This window comes from Calypte anna, chromosome 2 (assembly GCF_003957555.1).
Source record: "Calypte anna isolate BGI_N300 chromosome 2, bCalAnn1_v1.p, whole genome shotgun sequence".
Lineage (NCBI taxonomy): Eukaryota > Metazoa > Chordata > Aves > Apodiformes > Trochilidae > Calypte > Calypte anna.
The window spans coordinates 59,023,143-59,045,601 of NC_044245.1; the positions used below are offsets into that span (position 1 = coordinate 59,023,143).

At 41.9% G+C, this 22,459-nt stretch overlaps 1 protein-coding gene across 1 annotated transcript in view; it reads left to right on the forward strand.

The window, feature by feature from the left end:
• Positions 1–13,975, forward strand: part of NFATC1 (nuclear factor of activated T cells 1) — a 120,305-nt gene extending 106,330 nt beyond the window's left edge. The window contains 1 exon segment of the mRNA XM_030445449.1: positions 11,412–13,975. Coding sequence (XP_030301309.1) covers positions 11,412–11,461 — 50 coding nt within the window. The 3' untranslated portion in view covers positions 11,462–13,975.
• Positions 13,976–22,459: the final 8,484 nt, after the last annotated feature.

Below are 22,459 nucleotides of genomic sequence, written 5' to 3' on the forward strand. Positions count from 1 at the left end.
TTGACCTGACTGAATCTCACGTAAGCAGCCAGTTTTTTTCACTGTAGCATTAATAAAAAATTTAAAGCTACTCTTGAGTTACTGTTAAAGCTCTTCCACTCATTTTGCTGCCTGGACTACCTCTCCAGGTGCAGGCCAGATTTGTACTGGAGTTTGGCTGTGCTGCCAGATCACAGCGCAGGCCGTGGAAGCACACTGCCAATTACTCAAAAAGAGGCAGAAAAAAGTCTGTCACACATTTCAAGTGGTTGCTTGGAAAGTGTAATGCAAACATTCTAAATAAAATTTCAGGTCCTTAACTGTGCTTCAGAGATGAGTGTTGTATGCCTGTGTTTCTCAAGTTCCTTTTTCCTTGTTCTCTAGTGCTGGCTGCAGGTTTGCCATGCTTCATTCTTAGGGCAGAATAAATTTCCTCTCCAGTGGAGAGCACTGAGGTTCAGCACAGTACTTGTGTCAAGCACTGTGCTGCAAGAGGGAAGTTTTCTTCTTACCTGGAAGCCCGGCTGTGATTCTTAGATAATTTTGCAGCCATATCTGGTGGTTTTTCTTTGTTGACATTGCTGTGTCTTTCAAGCCTGAGGAGCCATTCTGCAGCTTAACAGAGCATGTGGGAGAGGGCAAAAGAGGAGAAGACATTTTGCCATGTTTGCAGCTCAGTTGCAGTGGGTACATGTACAAATAAGAGTATTCTTCCAGCTACTCTAATTTGAGATGCTTGCTATAGGTAGTTTTAGCATCTGAGGAGTACTGAGGTCTAGGAACTGTCTGGACATGTTAGTTTTTACAGCTATGTCTTCTGTGCTGGTTTCCCTACCATGGGCCAGCCTGCATTGTTATGTCTCCAGTGGGGACTAAATCAGCCTTTGGACAAAATCTTCCCAGCCAAATTGGATGACGTTTATGCCATGAAAAGGTCTTTACCTTGTATAGTTAGTGTGATGCAAAACCAATGCAAGAATATCATTAACTACTGCCAGAGCTCTTCTCCAGGGAGCCCTGATGGAGAGGATTTCTCTTTGAACTGCATCACTCTTCAGCAACAGATGCTGCTGTGGTTAAAATAAGATCCTGTGGCATTATATACAGCTTACATTATGCTGGTGACCAAGTCATCATGCCACAATCAAGTTTATTGCATGACAATTAACCTGCATCATTTTTTTTGAAGGCTTTTTTTGCAGCCACTGGTGCAGATCCCTGTATCTAGCCCTGCTTGTTTGCCCACTGCTGGAGAGAAATATCTGTGTTTGATCACTGAAGGATTCCCCCCAGCCAGACAAGACTTTTTCCATCCTAGCTCCCAGGAGACTCATAGGTGGATTTCTTTCATCAAAAACATTGCAGATTTTATTAGCCCCACCCAACCTTTCTCTTCCATTGAGCAGCATGTGGCCACTCCCTGAGTCATCTCACATCTCTCATTTCGTCTGCCATTTATCTGGATTTTGGTTTTATCCACTTATATTAGCGTATTACTTAGGGTGTGGGGGGGGGAAATTTTTGGTGTCTGTAGCAATGCAGTGCATGCACTTGATTATCCCTTCATTAGTGGTACCTACAAAGCTCCCAGCAGTATGAGCTTCAGGTTTTGGCTGCCTTAGGTAGCATTTGCATAGTTCTTTTGTCACGTGGAAATTTTCTGTTAAATATATCTATTTTGTTTCCCTTATGAATACTCTTAGGAACTTAAGCACATAATTTTGGTTAAAATGTTTTAGGGTTAGCAAAAAAAGTTCAACTTTCATCACAGCCCAGGTGGGAATGTAACCTAACAGTGCTTACCCCCCAAAAAGCAGCACATAGGCAAATCATATATTATATATGTGGCAGCATCCTAGTTTTGTCTCTGCCTGGATGCCCTGTTTGTTAGATGATGTGAGTAACAGCATTGATCTTTTCTTTTTAGCACATACTTTGAGATTTGCTGAAGGAAAGGGTTGTAAAGAGATGATGATGATGGTGGTGATGATGATGGTGATAATAAGACAAGTGGTGTTGATTTAAGAGAAAAAAAAATCCTCAATGCTTAGAAAAAGATCAGAGACCCTTTTTCTGCCTATCTACCAGGATACTTTTAGTGTTGAGACACAATGTCACTCCTACTGAAGCCCATCAGACTTTGAAGCTGGTTGAGAGGAAGAAGAGCTGAGTCTCTTGACCATTCTGAGCCATGGAAAGTAAAGGGCACTCAGCAAATACTCCTGTGTGACCCAAGGTGCTTCTTTCTCTCTTCCATTCATTATTTCTTTTCTTTATTTGATATGCCCAGCTGCACATGAGCTGTTTTTTTACAAACAGCAGCACAAGGTGGTTCATTTTGGAGGATTCCAGATGATCACTAGGGGCCACACTATTAATACGTAAAGTCAATTAAAGAGCATACATGCACATCCCATTGATTTGATTTAGAACTAACAAAAGCTTCAGTAATGTGCAATTACAAGAAACTTAATGACCCCGTTATATTGAATGCAACTTCTTTGGCACCTCATATGCTTTGATGAATTGCTCATTATGTGCTATGTTGGAAAAGCTTTTAAAAAGATTAATAATTCTGTAATCGATAGAGCAATTCAGTCTTACTTGGCTTTTTTTAAACTCTTTTTTTTTTTAAATTTTTTTTTTAAATCAGTAAGTCATAGAGATTATGGATTCTATATTGCTCCCCTTTTTCCTTCAGTAAACCCAGAAAGATTAGCTTTTCTTCTAAAGATAATCTGTCACTTTTCCAGCATGTGATGAAACCCTTTCTTGCACAATGTTGAAAGTTGAGCACTGCCATGCAATTGCCATCTGAGGTCCAAAAGGCTGGTGCCAGCTACCAGAAGAAATCACTTGTGCTGTGTGCACACGGGAGGCTCCTTGGGCAGGAGGTCCCCAAGTAGCATCCTCCAGCATTGGACTGATGGCTTTGTAGCATGGACCAGACCCTCTCCCATTGACTATCTGTAAGTTTCAGGAGCTGCCAGGCCTTGGGATCATCAGGTGGGCTGTAATCTTGCTTTTCTATCTGTGAGATGCTTGGAGAGCCACACGTTTCAAATGTTGTCCAAGCTGCAGTTGACTGGCAGTAGTGAGGGACAGTAAAACAGTAAACCTTGTGGGATAGGAACAGAAATGTGAGAGTAAAAAGGAAAAAAAAGGAACATTCCGTTTCTGTTACATTTCAGGGTTTAATAAATACTGCCAGAGAGGTGTGGAGGCTAAAACATAGGCTAATGCACAAGTGCTTTTAATTTGTTTTGATTTTGAATCCACTGTTGTCATGCTTTGGGGCATGATTCAGGAGTTCTGAATGTTGGAGTCTGACAGCACTATTTTACCTTTGGGCACTAAACTGGAAAGTAAAGCTGATCACCAAGATCGATTTGTATTAGTGTATGACTTATGGTGGGGGCTAATTTTTGGTGTCTCTAGCAGAGCAACGTATGCACTTGCTTATTCCTTACTGACTGGTACCCAAAAAGCTTCCAGCAGTACCAGCCTCAGGTTTTGGCTGACTTAGGTAGCATTTGCGTAGTTCTCTTGTTGTGGAAATTTTATGTAAAATGTAAAATATGTCTGCTTTGTTTCCCTTACAGTTTCTCCTAGGAACATAAACACATAATTTTGGTTAAATTATGGTTTATTTGTCCATTCCTCAGCCCTGCCCTCATGCATATGTGTATGTGTGTGTTAAATGTGTCTTGTATCATAGCACGACAGATCCTGAAGCCTCTGTGCAGTCCAGACACAGCCACTCCAGGCAAGATTGGCCTCAGTGAGGGCTACTGAAAATCCCTGTTGACTACCTGATTCTTTGGTATAAAAGCTAAACCAGGTTTAGCAGAGCCATCAACAGATTGAAGACAAGCTAAAGTTTAGACCCCTGTCTGCTGGGAATCACTGTGGCTCTGCTGATTCCTGTGCTAATTCCCAGTAGCTGGGGAATTCATCCCTAAGTATTTGCAGAGCAAGAGATGCAGGACTTTCCTGGATTTGCATATGGGGGAAATGAAACCAATGAAGGCCCAGGAGTTCTGGTGTGGTATGATGAGACTCATTTAGTCTGGGCACGTAGTCAAGAGCCCTGGTAAAATTACTGCTACAGTGCTGTCATCACACTGCAGCAAGTAACTTTTCCCATTAGCCTTCCACAGGGCAACCACTGTGGGAGATACTGCATTTTTTGGAGTTGTTGAGACAAATAAGGCAGAGGGTAGAGCAGGCAGGAAAATGACTCTATGTTAAAGGCTGTCATGCACCACAATACCATCCATCATGCCAAGCCAGTGTTCATATGGGAGGATCATGTTTTATTTAAACCTGCTACTTGTTGTCACTCACTTGCTCCACTGTCCTATTCCCTCTCTCCAAAAATAGCATGCCCTATGGTGGTATCTTATTATGATTAAACAGATAAAAATAAGTTTAAGGTTTAAACACATCCAGGACATCTGAGGTAATACAAGATCTGACTTCTTTATGGAATATGTGAAGTTATATTTTCCGTTGCTTCACAAGACTTGTTTTGTTTGTTTTTTCATTCAGTAAGCTTTAATGTGATCTATAGTTTTGCATTACAGGCTGGAACCTCAGGAATTTTTATCACTATTTTCTGATTTGTTTTTTTTTTATTATTCACAGGACAACACTCAGTATGTTTGAAAAAAGTATTTATCTAGGGCAGCCCTATTGTTTTCACTTATTTAAGTAACAGCCCTGTGTTGTTTGTTGCAGTTTTCATATTTCAGAATGGACTGCTTCTTATTAGTAGTGAGGAAGTACGTACCCTGCCTGATAAAAACTGTTGGATTTTACTCATGTTATGGTGGTTTTAGCAGGAGCTTCATTTCTTTACTTTCTGTATGTGTGCCTATATTTAGCCATTTTTCTCTTCAAATAAAATCTGTACATGGAGATAAGGGAAAAACACCTTTTCCTTCTTTATTTCTCCTTCCTCTGCATTCATTTGCAACTTTGAATTCCTCTTCAGTGATGCTAATATGTGGCATTCCATCTGAAATGAAGGGCATACGAGAGCACAGGAACCTGATGGAACAAGATGTGGCCTCGCTGATGGAAAGATCTGGAAGCAGTAATTATGTACCTCAAAGTGAATGTCATACTACGAAGCATTACTACAGGTAGCGTGGTGCCAGTGTGTAACTTGTAGACTCAGTCCAGGATTATATTTCCCCATCCCTGTTCAAATGCTGAGTAGTGACAGTGCAGTCTGAACTGTACCCAGTGGAGAGGAAAACACAGTCCCCACTCCACCATACTGATGAGCAGGGAGCTGCTGCCAAGGGTGGAAATTCAAAACACTTAGGGGTACGTCAGCACTGTGTGATGAGCTATGTGGAGACATCCCTGACCAGGGAGTCACTGTAGTTGCACCAGTGTAAGGCTTGAGCTCCTGAAATCTAATGGACAGCAAAAATGATGAGCCAAACTGAGGCAGTTTTGCTTCAGGAGTGCTGCTCTTTCCTGAAGGTAGCTCAAATGTGACACCTAGCTGTGCAGTTTGACCCATGTCAAACATAGTCCAAACGTGGTATCTAAGCATAGCACCTCATTGCTTGGGCAGTTACACCCACCTGGATTATGAAGCATTATTGTCCAAACATGGCAGAATTGGGGTGTAATTTCACACACGAAGCTTAAATGATGCAGCTGGTATTACCTGTATTTTCCATGACGTGCACCAGTCAGATTGGTTTTGTTCCTTTTTGGCAAGAGGACATTACAGCATCTAAACCTCCTGCTTTGGTTCTGCTCCATGGTGTGGATGGTGGTCCCCAGTGGTTGCAGGTGGACATGAAGTGACAATCAAAGGTTAGTTAGTCAGCCATGGAAAAAAGAGTAACAGGACCCTAAAGGCCTGGGTGTCTTGGGATATGCCATGTGGCTCATGCCATGTGGCTCTTCTTGTTGATAAGGAAACCGAAAACCATCCTGAAGGAACTGAGCTGATGCCATGACTATTTACACAGGAACATGGACAGATCCAGATCCAATGAGTCACAAGGTGTCATCTCTGCTCAGAATTTCTCAGTGCCCTTTTGCTTTAACTCATGGCCCTTAAAAAAGAGAGGAGTTCAGGGTTGTGAAGCTGACTTGTGAGGAAGAGACAGTGGTCAGAAATAGGCACAACTGTAAATACAGCCCACAGCTCTGCTATTCAGTCTCTGTGTAGAAACCTCTCTGGGCCACTGCTGAATTGGATTGAAGACAACTGAAGAACAGCCATCAGCTTCCACAACCTTCAGTGTGCAGTGTGTGAAGAGACAGCAGACTAAGCCAGCCAGAAACTGGAGCCTTAATGTTACTACTAACCAAATGAACAGATATGGGATATGTTTTCAAACTGGCACCATTCCCTCCCAAAACTGTAGCCTCATCTCTTCATAATTGCATATCTGAGTTCTCAGCTCACCTTCCATTTTTTGAGACTCTTGGAAAGTACTGGAGGAGTACGAAGCCTTCCAATACATGTTAGTAGGCATATACAAGAAAAGTAGAATTCTGCAGAAGTTTTAAGAGTTGATGAAATCTATGTACAGCCACCAAATGTTAAAAATACTCAATATCTTATGAAGTTCGTATCTATATATGGAGCCCTTAGTTGTTTGGGTATGTCCAGTTGTCCTGTTCTGTTCATTAACCCAAACTGTTGTATTGGTAAGACACTGATTTTGCTGATTAGTAAAGCAAACATTTCCATTGCTAGGGCATTTAAAAATAAAATCTAATACAAGAAGAAAAAACTCCTTATTAAACTAAAATGTGGTATAACAGCTCACCACATCCTGCTACTGTGGCATCTGCTGTTTAGCAAAGGAAAGGTTCCTCTTTCAGACTCCTTGACAGGTAAAGATGTCACGTAGTATCTGCATTTCTCAGCACTATTATTTTTTTGATTTTATGTCAGTGGAAAAGCTGAACATGACAATGGAAAATACCAGTTGATGGAGGGCATTGTGGGGAACCGTAGGTGTTAGCTATAAAAGCAACAGTGGCTCCCTTCCTTAAAGCCAGCAGAAAAAACAGTGAAAAAAATCTGATGGCAAAGGAGCTGTAAATCATTGTACTCATCTGTTTCATCTGATAAAGATCAACTTGTTGCTTTAAGGGAAATGTGCTAATCTAGGCATTGAAAATTAAACATCTTGTGTGCTATCCTAGATCTGCTCCTAAACTATACCTATGGCTTCCAGGAAGCCAGAAAATTCTTTGGATCTCATCTGTTCTGTCTATAAAATAGGTCTTTTAGAGTACTCAGTTCAATTTGTTTTTAAGTGAGTTTACAGTCTTTGCAACCTTTCTTGAAAAAATAGTGCATGCATGCAAAACACAGCTACTCCTGGAATGGTACTACAGACATGAATGGATGTATATATGGAATATATGGATGTATATATGGATGTCTAACCAAGCAGCAGTGGAGTCAATGACCAGCACTTGCTTTAGGAACAAAGCTCATACCAAGGCCAAAAGACAAATGCTGTTCTGTGCAGCACACACAGTTCTCTTGCAGTAACAGGTTTGTAAGCCAAAACATCAGCATTCAAGGCAGCAACCATCTGGCTCTCCTCAATTATATAATAAATATTTTATTAGAAAGTTGGGAACTAAGAGAAAATACCAATTATTTTTTCTGCATGGGCAGTATATTTTACCTCTTCAGGGAGTTCTGCAGTGGTCCTACAGGACCAAGTGGAGCCCAGTGGATGCTAAAGGGAAGGAGCATGATGAATGGCAAAGGAGATGGTGAACAGGGAAGTCAGCTTGTTCACACAACACATGAATGAAATTATAACGAAAAAAAAGAGAAAGACTTAAAATAATGGACAATTTTTTTTTCACTGGCACATCCTCAGACTGTGGAATCACTTGCTGCAGGAAACTGTGAATGCCAAAACAGCTTCAGCAGATTGTTAGAAAATTTATAGAAGTAAATTCATCAAAGTTCACTAGAAACATGGGTGCAGTCCTCCTCTTTCTCACAAAGCCCTCCAGCCGAGGAAGAGTGTACTGAGAAGGCTTCACTGGAGATGTGCCTGACTTCTATGCTGTTTTCCAAAGAATTCAGTACTGGCTGTTGGGTTAGATGCAACACTGGTACAGACCAACATACCAAGCACTTAAGCAGAAGGATGGAATTCAGATGGAATTTTTGATGTGCTGTTGGGAAGGACCATCTTGGGACCATCAACTTACAACAGGAGTATTTGATGTTTCTTGCCAAAAGAAAAAAAAAATCAGTTTTAACTCAAACAAAACATTCCAGAACCTTCCATTAGATCAAAAATAGAACACTTCCTAACAGGCAACAAAATATTAATATGTTTTGAAGTATTAAAAGAATCAAATTTTCCTAGAAATTTGGAAAAAAAATGTAGATGCTAAAGACATTTGAAATTAATTGAGAAATGTAATCCATATTTCCATGTTGTTTTGACTGACTCAAAACTGCATTTTCCCCCCCTCTGAGCCGTGGAGGGAAAGAGGAGCATATTCATGAGAGTGCAGCTGGAGGCAATGGGGAGCATCCTTCTAACTGGGCTTAGCAAGTACAACCCAACACACTTCTCATGTGCTTACCACCTGTTTTCCCCCCAGTTCCCATCCACCAGAGGATTTTCCTTCCAGCCTCAGGTGCCTCAGTGGGCAGGGTGGGAAAGCCTGCTCTCAGCACACTTCCCCTTTCAGCTCTCATGTTTAGTTCTCTCTGCTAGCAGTCTGCCTCTACAAGGTTGGCTGCTTTGGCAGGTCACGTACTAGGGGCCTTGTGCTTACGCACTTGTCCCTCTCTGTAGGTTTTTTCCACTGTGTTACAGGGAAATTTTGCATTTTCAGCACTGCAGTGGGTAAAGGGGAACAATTGACAGTGAAATTAAGAGACCTTTGTCTGAGCCACTGTCCATTGTTTGCCGTGGCTGAGAGGGATGTTGAATGGACTTCTGGCAAGTTTGGCCCCATTTGATTGTGAGATCAAGTGGCAATGGATGTACTTTGGTTGGGGCTCAGCTAGTGAGTCTGTGCTGACATTGTGTAGTGGCTGTTGTTGAACACCTCTCAGATGGATGTTACAACCCGAGGACTTGAGCAGAGCCAAGGGGAGATGGTCTCAGCTAAAGGGAAAAATCACATCATCCCTAGTGTAAGTCATCTGTCCCACAGCACCTAAGTGACACAGGATTCAGCTGAGGGTATGGGTACCTAATGTGGCTGGAAAAGGCAGTTTTGAGTGCCCAGCTGATTTTAGAGATTGACCTTTGCCTCTTGGACTTTTATGTCCTGAAGTTGCTTCTAAACTGCTTAGTAACTAAGTACTTTAATATGAGAAAGCTGGGGCTGACAGGATGAGGGATATTACTTTTTAAAGTTTTATTGACTAAATCAAATGAGTACCTCAGCATTAGTCTGATATTTGAGATACCTAGGTGCTAATCCTGACTGAGGTGGGGAGCACCTCAGCTGTTTCACCTTTCCATCCCCATCTGTGAAATACCAGTGATAGTTAAATTCACATTTTACAAAAGAATTTAATGTTTCTAAGCACTACCTGTACAAGCATTAACAATTACCTTGAGTAGTATCTTAACTTCTATTTGCTGTAACAGAAACTTTGAGGGAAGGTTATCAAAACTGTGACATTGTGGCCCACATGAAGATTTATTTTTAATTGTCATGTTCAACACCAAGATATCATAATGTGTTTTTGCTGTATACCAAATGTTCCCTTGAAAAGTTTATCAAAGAAACTATCTTTACAAAAGCACCATGGAAAAATCCTCCTACAGAAGTGCACTGTTTGAATTTAAGACAGATGCTCAGTCCCAAAAGCTGTTTGGAGTCTTACAGCATGTAAATGGAGTAGCACCTTTTTCTGCCTTCAGATGTAAGTGAAGCAGTCTTTGCCACAGAGACAGTTTTGCTGATTAAATTTGTTTTCTGCAGTTTGATAATACTAAAGATGAACTCCACAGCATTCTCAAGAAAAAGTGCTGCTTTGTATTCTCATACAGCTCTTAGTTTGCTGCCATAAATAAGTAGTCACAAATACAACTGGTATTTCCTTTCTGAAGTGTGATGTGAGTATCCAGAAGTGGTTTCAGAGGCCAGGACCTATGACACAAATCCTGACTGATTCATGTGTTGCAGTTACTAGAAGTGCAATAAGTCTGCAGGGAAAAAAAGCAAACAACCCCAGCAAACAAACAAACAAACAAAAAAATCCTCACCAAAAAAATCCCACCCCAACTAATTGCTTCAGGAAGTTGGTTTTAGATGGGCTTGGTCCTTTCCAGTAAACACATGTATTGTGATGACTGTGAACTACAGCCCACGAGAAAAGGAAAATGTGGGCTTGTCAGCGGTGCCTCCATGATGTGGGCATCTGTTTCCCACTTCCAGCAGTGTTAGGGAAGCTCAGAAGCAGGGATAGCCCTACTGATGACATTTTGTCTATCTTCATGCAATCGCTGCAGGGAGGTGGAGTGGAAATAAAAGGAATGTTGTATAGACCACTGTAGATGGTCTTTGCCAGGTTCAGTCATTTCCTCTCCATCTGCCAAAAATCACAAGCTGATAAATGGACATAATCAGAGTGTGAGAAACTGTATTGCTTGATGATCTTCAGGGGAGGGGGAAAAGAATGAATGAAGACTTGTGAATAAAGACAAAAAAACTTTATCAGTGGAGATGTAGTCTGACTGGCTGATGCTGAAATAGTAGACCTTGATGGTTATCTTTTCTGTGCAGTAGGGGCAAAGACTGTGTGTCCAGCATGTTGGTGACATGAGAGAAAGGTACATATTTGCATGTGTTACCAGTTCCAGGGGATGGGCAAGCACACAACAGTTTCTTCTCTTTTATTTTTTTTTTCCCCTGATATCATCCTACAGTGGAAAAAAGTCAGCACATGAAGTTGTAGTCTGTATTTGGGCATCACAGCTGCATTCCCCCAGGCTCAGTGGCTGGCAGCTTTCTGCCATCAGTACCTACCTTGTCGAACATACTTCCCATACAGTGATTTTTATGGAAAGGGTGCCTGATTCTAAGATTTGTGTTGGTTCTCTTTGCTTCACATTTGCAAGCCAGTTCTCGAGCAAATGAAATGTTTTATCTGTAACTGATTTGAAATGTTAAATATCTTTGATGTAATCAAGGACCCGGGATGCTGCTGTTCTTGTGATGTCTGGTGTTACACAGTACTTAGCATGTTGATAACCTTGGTTAATTGTGGTGTTTTGCACTGTGATCAGCCTGTACTAGCTATCTCATGATGTCATGCTTACTGATCAGAGCTGTACTGATGTCATCAAGGAACCGATGGAAGTTTGGGGGGCCCATGTACTGAAGACACCTGCCTGAAGCAGTGACATGCTAATTGATTCCTTTTCTCTTGTCTTCTTTCTTTGCAGTAAATGAAATTATAAGGAATGACCTTTCCAGTACCAATGTCCATTCGTAGCTTTCAATACTGGCCTAGTATGAAAACCCCCCACACACTTTTGACTTAAGTGGTGTGTCAGCTCTGAATAAACTGAAGACATTGTCTGGTACCACTCTGATCTTCCACCTTACTGAATGTCAGGAACTGAAGATTTACCTCTTGCTTATGAAGAAGTAACTTCTCAGCTGCAACTGATAAAACAGCTTCTTTAAAGAAAATCATCTCAAAAGGGAGAGAAGGAAGTATGCTTCAAGATGGCACATTTCATGGGACAAAACTAGGAAATTCATCAAAATCTGACTGCTTCTTCCCGTTACTGATCTTTTTTTGCATGGCATCGCTGGAGTACAGCCCTGGAAGTGCCTTATTTTACGAAGTTGTGGCATCAGGGCGTTTTAATAAGCTTTGAATTTGCTACCAGTGTTGGTAGGTACAGAAACTGCAGAGCTTGCGTTCTGCAGTGGTATTTGAAAAAGAACCATAGGAATCTGCAGCAAAGTGGGGAGAGCAATCCCTACTCCAGTAAAATGCGTTTATGAATGACAGAATTTCTTCAGCTTTTCCTCTGCTGTAATGTACAGCCTGTTGCCTTATTCTCAGTGCATTTCAAAAGCCTCTCTATTTGTCATCTCAGTTTTGTTTTGTGTATTGTCTTGATTATGTGCTAATTAATCATAGGGTTGTTAGTAGCAGCATGTTAAGATTTTGGTTTTAATCTGGCTTCAGTCATAGCACAAGTGAGTTAAATAGCACAAACTAAAAAAGGTTGATGGACAAAAAATTGAAATCTATCTATTACATGGTAGATGAATGTGTATGCATGTACATACATACTGGTATATATGCATATATTTATATATGACAAATAATATAGGTGATTGCCTAGTGAGGGCACTGGATTTAGCAATAATTTCAAGTTCTGAGAATGCATTTCAGATCCACAACAACTATTTCATCTACTTCTTGTGAGGGTTTGTTGCACCTAAGGCAGGTATGCATTTTCTTTCCTCATACAGTTAAGCAGGCACTTTAGATAGGCAAGAAGGATGCATACAAGATACACGTTACTTACCAAATGACAAAATAGTCATAGTACCTGTAAATACCATTATGGAAGAATGTAAAATATTTGTTCAGTTATAATGTTATTATTCCACAGAAGCCTTATAACTCTGTGATACTTGTATTAAAAAGAATATTACCAAAAATCCACAAAGCTTTAATATGCAGCGCTGCATAGTGTGTTTTCACATTAGCTAATATTCTGGGAACTACAGGTAGGCATGTAGTGTAGCCTTTAAAATTGTATTTTTTACAGTCAACTGCTTATTATATATGCCTAGCAACGACCCACTACTTCATATAACCAAAAAACTAAAAACAAAAGTAAAATAAAATAGCATGACTTAAATTAAAGATGTATTAACATTAATATTGTGCCTTAGGAATCTGTGCCCCCTTCTGGAAAAACACCTGAACTACACTTCCATGCTGAGGTGGCTCCATAACCTTGATGCAATGAAGATTGAACAGGTTTCACAAAAAGGTGAAATCCTCCTAAGCGTTTTAAAACATTATTCTGTATAATGATGTCTTACTTTCTTTAGGAAAAAAATTAAAGCCATATTTGTCATATTTGCACATTTCTGTGAAGACATGAGAATATAATATGGCTGTATGTACATAATATGCTGTTATTGGTCATTATAGTAGTCTGTTATTCCTAACCTGTTTAATCCCAGTTATTTACCCTTTATTTAGCATTGTAGACAGTGCATGAAACATTTCTTATAGACTGCCAAATGAAACGCTAAAAAGCTTGACAGATGTCAGCTTGACTTGTAGCTAGAAAATAGATTCAATAAAGCAAAATGTTTTGCTGGAAGCTAGTCTTAGAGTGGTTCGTTTTATGTTATCTTGAAAACTATTCTTTTGTCATATAAAATAAGAATTTTTACATTATATACATATATATAAATATATATCTCTATCTCTTCTATTTGAAGCTGTTTGCATCCTGCTGCATTCTGCTAATATAACCATCTTAGTATGGAAGTAAAGTCTCTTGTCAACAGACTCTTCCTTATTTCCCCCCTCCATTTACAGACATTGCTGCCACGGAGACAAGATGATATGTGATATAATTCTCAGATTTTACTGTCTCAGTATTTCAGAAATGTCAACAAAGTGTGCATGGAAGAATCTCAGGTTATGCCAAAGCATTACTTTATTCATATACATAAGTACCTTGGGTGAAGCTTTCATGATAAAGGATGATATACAAAGACAAACTCTCCACATGTTCACATTTCAGTAGTAATTTTAGCCAGGTTTTCAACTGTATGGTTTGGTCATGTTGCACCTCCTTCATCCTTAATTTTATTTTCCTCTTTAAGCTGTTTTGGGGAAAAAAAAAACAAACAAAAACAACCAACAAAAACCTGTTAACTTTTAAGCCTGGATAATGGAAGATTATGCATCTCTTGTATATGTATTCATAAAATAAAAAGGAAAGCAGAAATATTTTCTGTATGAGACTGCTGTCTTGTTTTTGCACACGTGTTATGGTTGTTGCTGTCAGTTTATGGAAATGGTTTTCATCAGCCTTTTTTGAAAACAAAGCAGAACCCCACAATGCTTTGAACTTACACTTTAGTCCTTATAGGGGTGTCCAGAAATACTTTTGTCAGGGATAAATAGTTCCCTCTGGGTGAATTTTAAGTGGTGAAACAAGCTGCTTTATTAATATTGCAAAAAAAGTACCTTCTTCTGTATATACTACTCGGACAATAGTTTCTTTTGGTCTCTCTGAACTATTTCTGAAATGCTCAGGTTGCTAGGGGTAGGCTTTGGAGCTGTGTTCTTCTGTGTGGTAGATAGAGGGGAGATTTTGGTTAGGCTGGAGCCTTTGGTAGCCCTGCGAGGGGAGGGTTGCCCACAGAGTGGCAGAAGGGGATGGCTTGCCATGAACTGCGGATGTCTGATGGAGTTGTATGGAGAACCAGATATATAAATAGGTGTATGAGGGGTCCCACTCCCTGAATGCCTCTGGTGCTCTACCTGGAAAGAGAAGGGGCAGCAGGAGCATTTCAGCTCAGTCAAAGGTGGGCTGAACACAGGTTTGGATTTCTAAGTGCTTCATCAGGTGGTGTGGTTGTAGGTACCAGCGTGTGACATATGATGGGCCAAATCATACAGAAGTGCTGGAGAAACTTGAGTTTATTTCATTTTTCTGTAGAGGACAAGGGGAAATGGTTTAAAATGTGAAGAGGAGAGATTCAGGTTAGACTTAAGAAAGAAATTCTTCCTTGTGAGGGTAGTGAGACACTGGCACAGGTTGCCCAGGCAAGCTGTGGCTGCCCCTTCCCTGGAAGTGCTCAAGGGCAGGTTGGATGTGGCTCTGAGCAGCCTGCTTGAGTGGGAGGTGTCCTTGCCCATGTAAGGGGGGTTGGATCTAGATGATCTTTAAGGTCCCTTCCAACTGAAACCATTCTGTGGTTCTAAAGTAAGTACAACAGTGTGCCCTACCACAGTGTCCTGATTTAGGTAAGCATGTTTCAAAAATTCAAGAAAAAGGAACCACAGGTACACATTTAAGCCTTTGTTGAATGAAGACTTTTCTCTTCCTTGTGTTTCTCTTCCTGTGAGTAGAAGGTGTCACATCCTCCTCACTGTCCCAAGCCTGTCACAAGCCCTGTCCAGAGCCTTTCTGGGGTTGCTTCCAAATCCCTTGCAATTTAAGGAGAGGCAGATGATCCAAGACCATTAAAACCCAGATACAGCCCAGCTCTTTAAAGATCAGTCAAAACAGTCTTTCTCTGCTTCTCTATCTGGAGAATGGGGATAGTGATATTTACTCCTTGTGTACAGCATGACCCATATTGTTGAGATTCCTGGAAAAAGGAAAATAAAGAAAACTCATTCATAAATTCCCCATGTCTCCTGGAGATGGTGGCATCGTTTTTGTACCAAAGCAAAATGTCTGGTCACAAATTGAATTCACCCAAGCTGTACACTTTGGTCACTCTGCTACCTGGCTTCCACTAAGCTTCCTTTTTCTCTCATTTTCACATATTCCCCTCCTCAAAGCACAGGAGACCCAAGCACAGTGATATGAATCACATCTTGTCCAAACTTCTTTAGGCAAAAATAACCTTTATCGGTATCCTAGCTGAGTCTTTTCATTCACAACCAAATCAGAAAGTGAATCTCACACATCCATCTGGTACTGCTTGACTAAATAGCATTGCTGGTGTCATGCCTTTCATATTTTTCCTTTCCAGCTGAAAATCACAAACTTCGAGGAGTTAAGTTTCTTGGACAGAGCTGTACTGACTTGAAGCTAAGCTTTCCTTCACCATGTGTGTAATTTTATTGCCTCCATTACTGTAAATCTAATGCATTTATCTCAGTTAAATAGAACAAAATTTCTCTCATCAAGTATATTGTTGAAGAGTGTTAAGGTCAATAGCATAAGATCTTGGTTTCTGTACCTGTTTTTTAAACAACTGGTCTAATTTTATCATAAGCACTGATTGGACTGTCAAACTAAAGCAAGACCCATCTTCTCCACCTTTGCAAATGCTTGCCCACTAACAAGTGTTTGCCTGTTTTAATTTGCCAATATTGTTTCCTCTTTCTCAGCAAGTTGTTTTTCTTCTTTGAGCCTTTAAAAAAAAAAAAACCAACCAAAATTCTGATTGTCTTCTTTTCAGGTAGCCAAATACTTTGTTCAGAGCAGATCAGTTACAGATTCTTACACTGTTGGCTTTAATTACAAGCCATTCTTGATTCCAAAACTAGCGCTTTTTTTGCCAAAGAGGCTGTATTTTTGGACTGTGCAAACTCATGGAGCTTTAACAGTTTGAACGTCTGTGTTTTCAGGATTTAAGGAGTCTGTACCTGGCACTTGATGTTGCCCATGGGCACATTAGCTTTTGTCATTTAAACAGAAAATCTGCTGACTGTAGTGCTTCCTTAGCTACTTTCAGGGACAGGCAATACACAAACCACTCTGCAGATGTGGCAAATTAATTTTCAGCTGTTTTAGGAAATCCCTTTTTTTTTTAGCTTAGGAAAAGAGTTTCCAAAAAATGCCATTAGCATCAGTTTCCAGCACCTCTTCTGAATTAGTTTGCACCCATAGGTCCTGTATCCTTTTTCCAGCACCACTGACAGGTGGTTTCTGGGTTGAAAATAACCTGAACACGGACAGAGCTGTCCTAGTCCAGAGCTTACTCTTAGCTTGATGGCAAGTTCTCTGACTTCACTTCACTGGTCCTTAGCTGCTCCAGTGGGATCAATTGCCCAATTGGGCAGTCGTGTACTGTACTTTCAGGTGTCTCCCTTGACCATCACTCTCTTCACACTGCTGGAGGGTTCCCTCTATGTGCCACTGGGGCCAACACATGCCCATGATGCTGAACATGTTTGTAAGCAAGACCTTGGCACCCAAACTGAGCACAGATTTGCCTCCTGCTGGCGTCACTCTCATGGCTTCCAGCCCCAGGACCCTCCGACTGAGAGGGCTGAGTGCATGGGGACTTGGCAGCTGAAAGGTTGTTTGTCTGCCACAGCAAGAGGTCCCAGAAGAACAGGCTCTGCATTTTCAGATGCATTTTTAGGCCCTGCACTGGTTACATTTGCAAACTGATTTTCATGGTGGGGGAAAAATACTTCAGTGCTTGGCAGGATTTTTTTAACTGCAAGGTTTGAGGGTTTTCTGGTCTGATTTGGTTTGGTTTGAACAGGAAAAATGACATTTACTCCAACATGAACTGTATTGCTCTCCTTCTCTTGTTTTTATTATTTACACCTTAAAGAACATAACTACATATTATTCTGGGCCAACTTGGTCCAAACTGCACCTTCTTTCTCCCTCACCTCGAAATCTCTGGGCTGGGCTGCTTTCCCAGAGGATGGCTCCCCCTCCACCCAAGGAGAGCCACACCGGCGTCATGCATGCATACTGCTCCTGTCCAATTTCTTGAATGGTTTCTTTGCAGGAAATTCCTCATAGATCTTTCCTGCCTCCCTGGCCCCCTTCCAGGGCTCCTGCCTGGGCTAAGCTGATCCAGCCCATTGCTCTCATCTTCCCAGCAATCTTTCTTTTTATTTTATTTTTTTTTTTTTTTTTAACTGTAAGCATCTTATATTTTATCCTATAAAACAGGTTGTCCCTAGTCAGATGATGACACTAAACTGAGCATGCACTTTGTGGCATATTGAATGAGTTCCTCCTCTGCTTTCCACCTACCTCATCCACAGACAGCCATTCCTCTGTTTTTTAACCCTGTCTGCCCCACTGGCATACCAGAATGGCTCCCATCCAGGGCAAGCTCCTTGGAAAGTACCAGGAAGCAAGAGGTTGAGATGGTGGCTCCATGTACAGAGGGGACAGAGTTTGTCACTGGTGATACAGGGGCTTTAGCTCAAGTGACATCATGATGGATCTTGCCAACCAATTGATCCCTGCTCCCAGTGCTGCACAGGCAGTGCCACAAAAGGGGAGCCAAGCTTTTTACTCTGACCCATAGCAATCACCCTGCCCTGCCCACAACAAGGCTCCAACCCTGCCATGGCTTGTGCCAAATCCTTGGAAACTCCATAATTTAGTGGTGGTAATGGTTGCATTAACATCGGTAATGCAAATTGGTTGCAAAACCAATAGTTTTTTGCAAAAAAAAAAAAAAAAAAAAAAAAAAAGTGTTGGGTGTGAAGAGGAGAGGAGAGGTAGAGGAGGAAAAGCAACACATGGAATTAACCTGGTTGCTGGCAAGGCACTGGCAACATTGTGGGCCAGGTACAGAGAGACTGACTACAGCACAGCCAATGGGGAGAGTCTGGGCCTGGATGGTGTGGGTTGAGAACAGCCACACTTCAGTGCACCAGTGGAAACAAACCCTGTGCTGCTGTCCTCCTGGGACATGTCCCAGGGAGACCGTGCATCACCCTCCTTCTGGCAGGTGCCAATCAGTGATTAAAGGAGGTTTATGATGGTTTCTTTATCCAGCAACATGGCAGGGGGCAGAGGGACAGACCCCCTTCAGGGGCTCCGGCGTCAAGGCTGCACAGCAGCAGTGGTGTGTGGGAGGGAGCAAACTCTGCCTGACTCCCAAGATGAGTCTGCACAGGTGGGTATATGAAAAAGGTCCTCTTTCCTTTAACTTTCCAACTGAACAGTCTGACCTGGGCAGAGAAGCCATGGGGGGCAAGCCTGGCACCATTTTACTGTCCCTCCTTGTCTTTGGGAGCAAAGTCAACTTTTCAGCAGGGAAGTGCCCCCTGGAGTAGGAGGTGCTGGGTGTTTTCAGGCTACTCTGGTGCAGCTGCTCACATGGCTCCTGCTGGCCTCAGCTATTCAAATGACAAGCCAAGGATCTACATCAAGAGGCAGGCTGGTGTAGGAGTTTCTCGTTCTGTTTTCCATGCAGTGCATGTTGCCATCCATGCTTTGGAAAGTCAATTTCAAGAGTGGCAAACAAGATCAGAAAACTTACTCTCAATTTAGAAAGTCAGTAGTTTCAGGTTTTGATCTGTAGAGTGCAAACTCATGGATGCACACCAGAGGAATGGGAGCCAGGTGCTGGTCTCCTTGCATCACTACCAGTGGTGAAGTACCTGGCCCATACCCAGGGTTACCTTCATGATAGATGATCACTTCAATATCCATGTGATCATTCAATAGCAATATTCACCTTGCTTTGATATAAGGTAGCAAGTACTGGAGATTTCCAGCAATGCTCACAGGCACAAGGTGCCAGGGCATCTCTTGCAGTAATCCCAGTTTGCAGGGTGGGGTGCTGCCTTTAAGGCATTAATCCTTTGGTATTGCTGCTGGCCTTCAAGAGGATCAAGAACCACTAAATGAGCAGAATGTATTGGTGATGCAGGTCAGCACTTAGTAAGGTGTATAATAAAACTTAGATTAAGTTAAAAAAATTTTTCTGGTCTATCCAGCCCCTTCTAAAACACATGGATGTACCAGAAGTTGAGTAGAGAAGTAAAACTTGTTGCTAAAGAAAACAATGGAAATGACTGCTAAATGTGCAGTTCACATGTATGTGGTCTGTATGGGCTTTATAGGCCTAAAGAGTTAAATGGTGATTGATTTCCTATTAGCGTTAAATAATTCTAACTTAAATAACTCTATTTAGCATGTCCCTAAACCTTGTTTGTGGCTGAGTACACACACTTCTGTTGACTCAGGTATGCTATCTGATCTCTAAATCAGTGGTCAAGCACAGTGACACCACATCACTTACCAGTGCTATGTACTGGTCCAGCAGTTGACCTAAACCCCCAACATTTCCTTTTTGAACCAGCAGGGTTGAGAAGTGTGGGATAACAAATACACCATGCACCTTCTGCTGATGCTCCTTAGTCCTAATGCAGATTATTGCATGGTCTCATGGAGTATCACCCAGGAGGCTCTTCTTCATGATGGAAAACACAGAAAGGCCTTTTCTTTTTAGGCAGATCTTTATCAGCTCAATGTGTCTAAACCACTCAGGTTGAAAGGAAAACGCTGAGGCTTCCTGGCCCTGGGGTTTGTGGTTTTGCATACTAATGCTTTATCCAGATTCTTATGGTTACCTTGACTGGGCATCCCCAGTTTGAGGGCACTTGTCAGAAGAGTACCGACATTTGCCTTCCCTTGCGGAGGACCTCTCCTGCTGCTGGCTTCCACAGACACACTACAGAGTGCTGCTGCAGAACCAGCATGCTCCCAGCATCTGGCAGGATACTTGGTCAAAACCCCCTGGAATATTTTTATTCAAGAAATCAAGATTTTAGTCTCTTTCGGACTTTCTCTAACGTGCTTGGAAGGGCTGGATGCTGTCAGTTACTAAACCCAGTGAGTCTCACTGCACAGCACTGGCCTATAATATGTGAAGACTTCTAAATATCTTTGTTTCTAGGAGTTTTCATGCTTCACAGCCATATTTCATAACCATGACAAGAAGTCAGTTTAAGCCTCTGTGACCACATTCGCAGTTAACCTGGCCCAGTACTCACCAAACCAGTGCCTGGTGTTGCCTCTGCTTGTCTTCTCCCACCAGGAAGACACAGCCAAGGCACCAAGTCAACAGTTCCCAAGTTCACTGGCTGTGCTGTCAGGATGCCAGGTGCTCTGCATGCATCCTGGCAAGCTGCTGAGGGTCCAGCTGCCCCAAGCAACCACAAATAACAAAGGAGAGTTTGGACCTCAGGGCATCCCAGGTGCTGTGGGCATTGAAACTGGACCTTCACGTTAGCTGGATGCTGACCTGTGAGGGGATTTTTGAGCTTCTGGTTGCTTTGTAGCTTACTGAGTGTGGTAGTGTCAGAGGTCCAGGCTTGGGTACAAAAAACTTGTCTGATGGATGCTGTTCCTCAGCAGTAACCTTCCACATCAAGATGAGAAAAGAGCAATGCTTTTCATCTGTTTTCTGAATATCCACTTGACATGACTCAAAGGAGTTTAGTTAGTGCTCTTTAATTTGTGAAATCACACATCCTAGCATTGCCATATTCTGTCTTATAATGCAAGTTGCCACTGGAGACAGCATCAGTACTATTTTCAACCGATGGGAATTTTCCAGTTTTTGTTTTATTCTATAAAATTTTGAAGCACAATGCCAAATGTCTAGTTACTGTGTGATTTTTTTCCCCCACAAAACTATTTTTTTTCAATTTGTTAAAAGGCTAGCCAAAAAATACTGAACTTTGGAAAAGAAAAAAAATCTCCTTTTTCAGCTGGCTCTATTGTTCACATCTTCAGTTATTTTCTTCTTTTTGCAGACCACAAATTTTGCCCAGTTAAAAGGAACTGGACTGATTTTGATCTTCTGTAAGTAAAACTGTACTTACTCCTGAATAATGCCAGAATAAGTGAGATCAGAATTGGGCTCAAAATTCTGCTTTTCCAGAGCTTTATGAGCAAAGTTATGTTGTGCAAGAAACACTGAGAGGCTAAAGGATATAGGGGACAACCAGCTTATTGCAGTCACAAGAAGGATTATTGCACTTTGGCTGCCTTGCAGAAGATAAAAGCTCAGTTGCCCCAATCCCATATTGGCTCTTGAGAGAAGATGAAGCTGCTGTCATTCCAGCCAATTTCCAGGCTCTACCTGCCTGGGCAGTTGTGCCCATAGATACTGATTATTGGTGCTGTAGGGCTGATAAGCCACTACTCCTGGCACTACTACCTGGCACATTTGGCTGAACTTGTGAGTCAGAGGACTTGCCTGATTCTGCCAGCATCCCAGTCCGATGGGACTCTTGCTTCAGTGACTTTTAAGCGTGCTGCAGGGAGCACAGTGGTGGCAGTCCCAAAATTTCCTGCATCTGGCTTCTGCTGGTTTGAATCGAGGAGAGACAAATCTGGAGGGAGAGACACCCTGTCTGCACATCAGATTTCGGAGGGGCCTTGCTTTGGATGGTGCAAAGCACTGGGGGATGTATGCAAGTGAGGAAACCAGAAGCACCTAGTGAGAGCCTTCAACACAGTCTGCAAGGTAGGCAATAGATGAGTGACAGCTGGGACATTCAACAGGCACCAAGTCAGGGAGACCTTAGCATACAGACCACCACGAGGCTGTTGGAGATGTGATGTTCTACAGCCAGTGAAGCTCACTAGACTTGAGAAGCTTTTCTGCTGTCCAAATAGGCCAAACTGGAGAGGCCAAATCCCATCTTTCTGTCATTGCTATGTTCCAGACTGCATCTTAAAGACGGCTGAACAGTGCAAAGAGGAAATCTCGGGGAAATGTCAGTGCAGGGACAGTACTCATGTTTGGAAGGGTCTGAGCAAAAGTATGTATTGTAAGTGATGAGTTACAGTATTGCTAATTGCTATATTAGATCTACCCAAAGCAGGTGTCTCTGCCACTTGCTCCTGCACATGAACAAGTGTCCCTCCTTGAGGGGTGCATCCTCCTACAAGGAGGAATTGGTCCATTACTGGCTGCTGCCTTCTCCAGCTGTCAAGATCACTATGACAAAGAATTGGGCTTTACTCACAGACAGAATAAT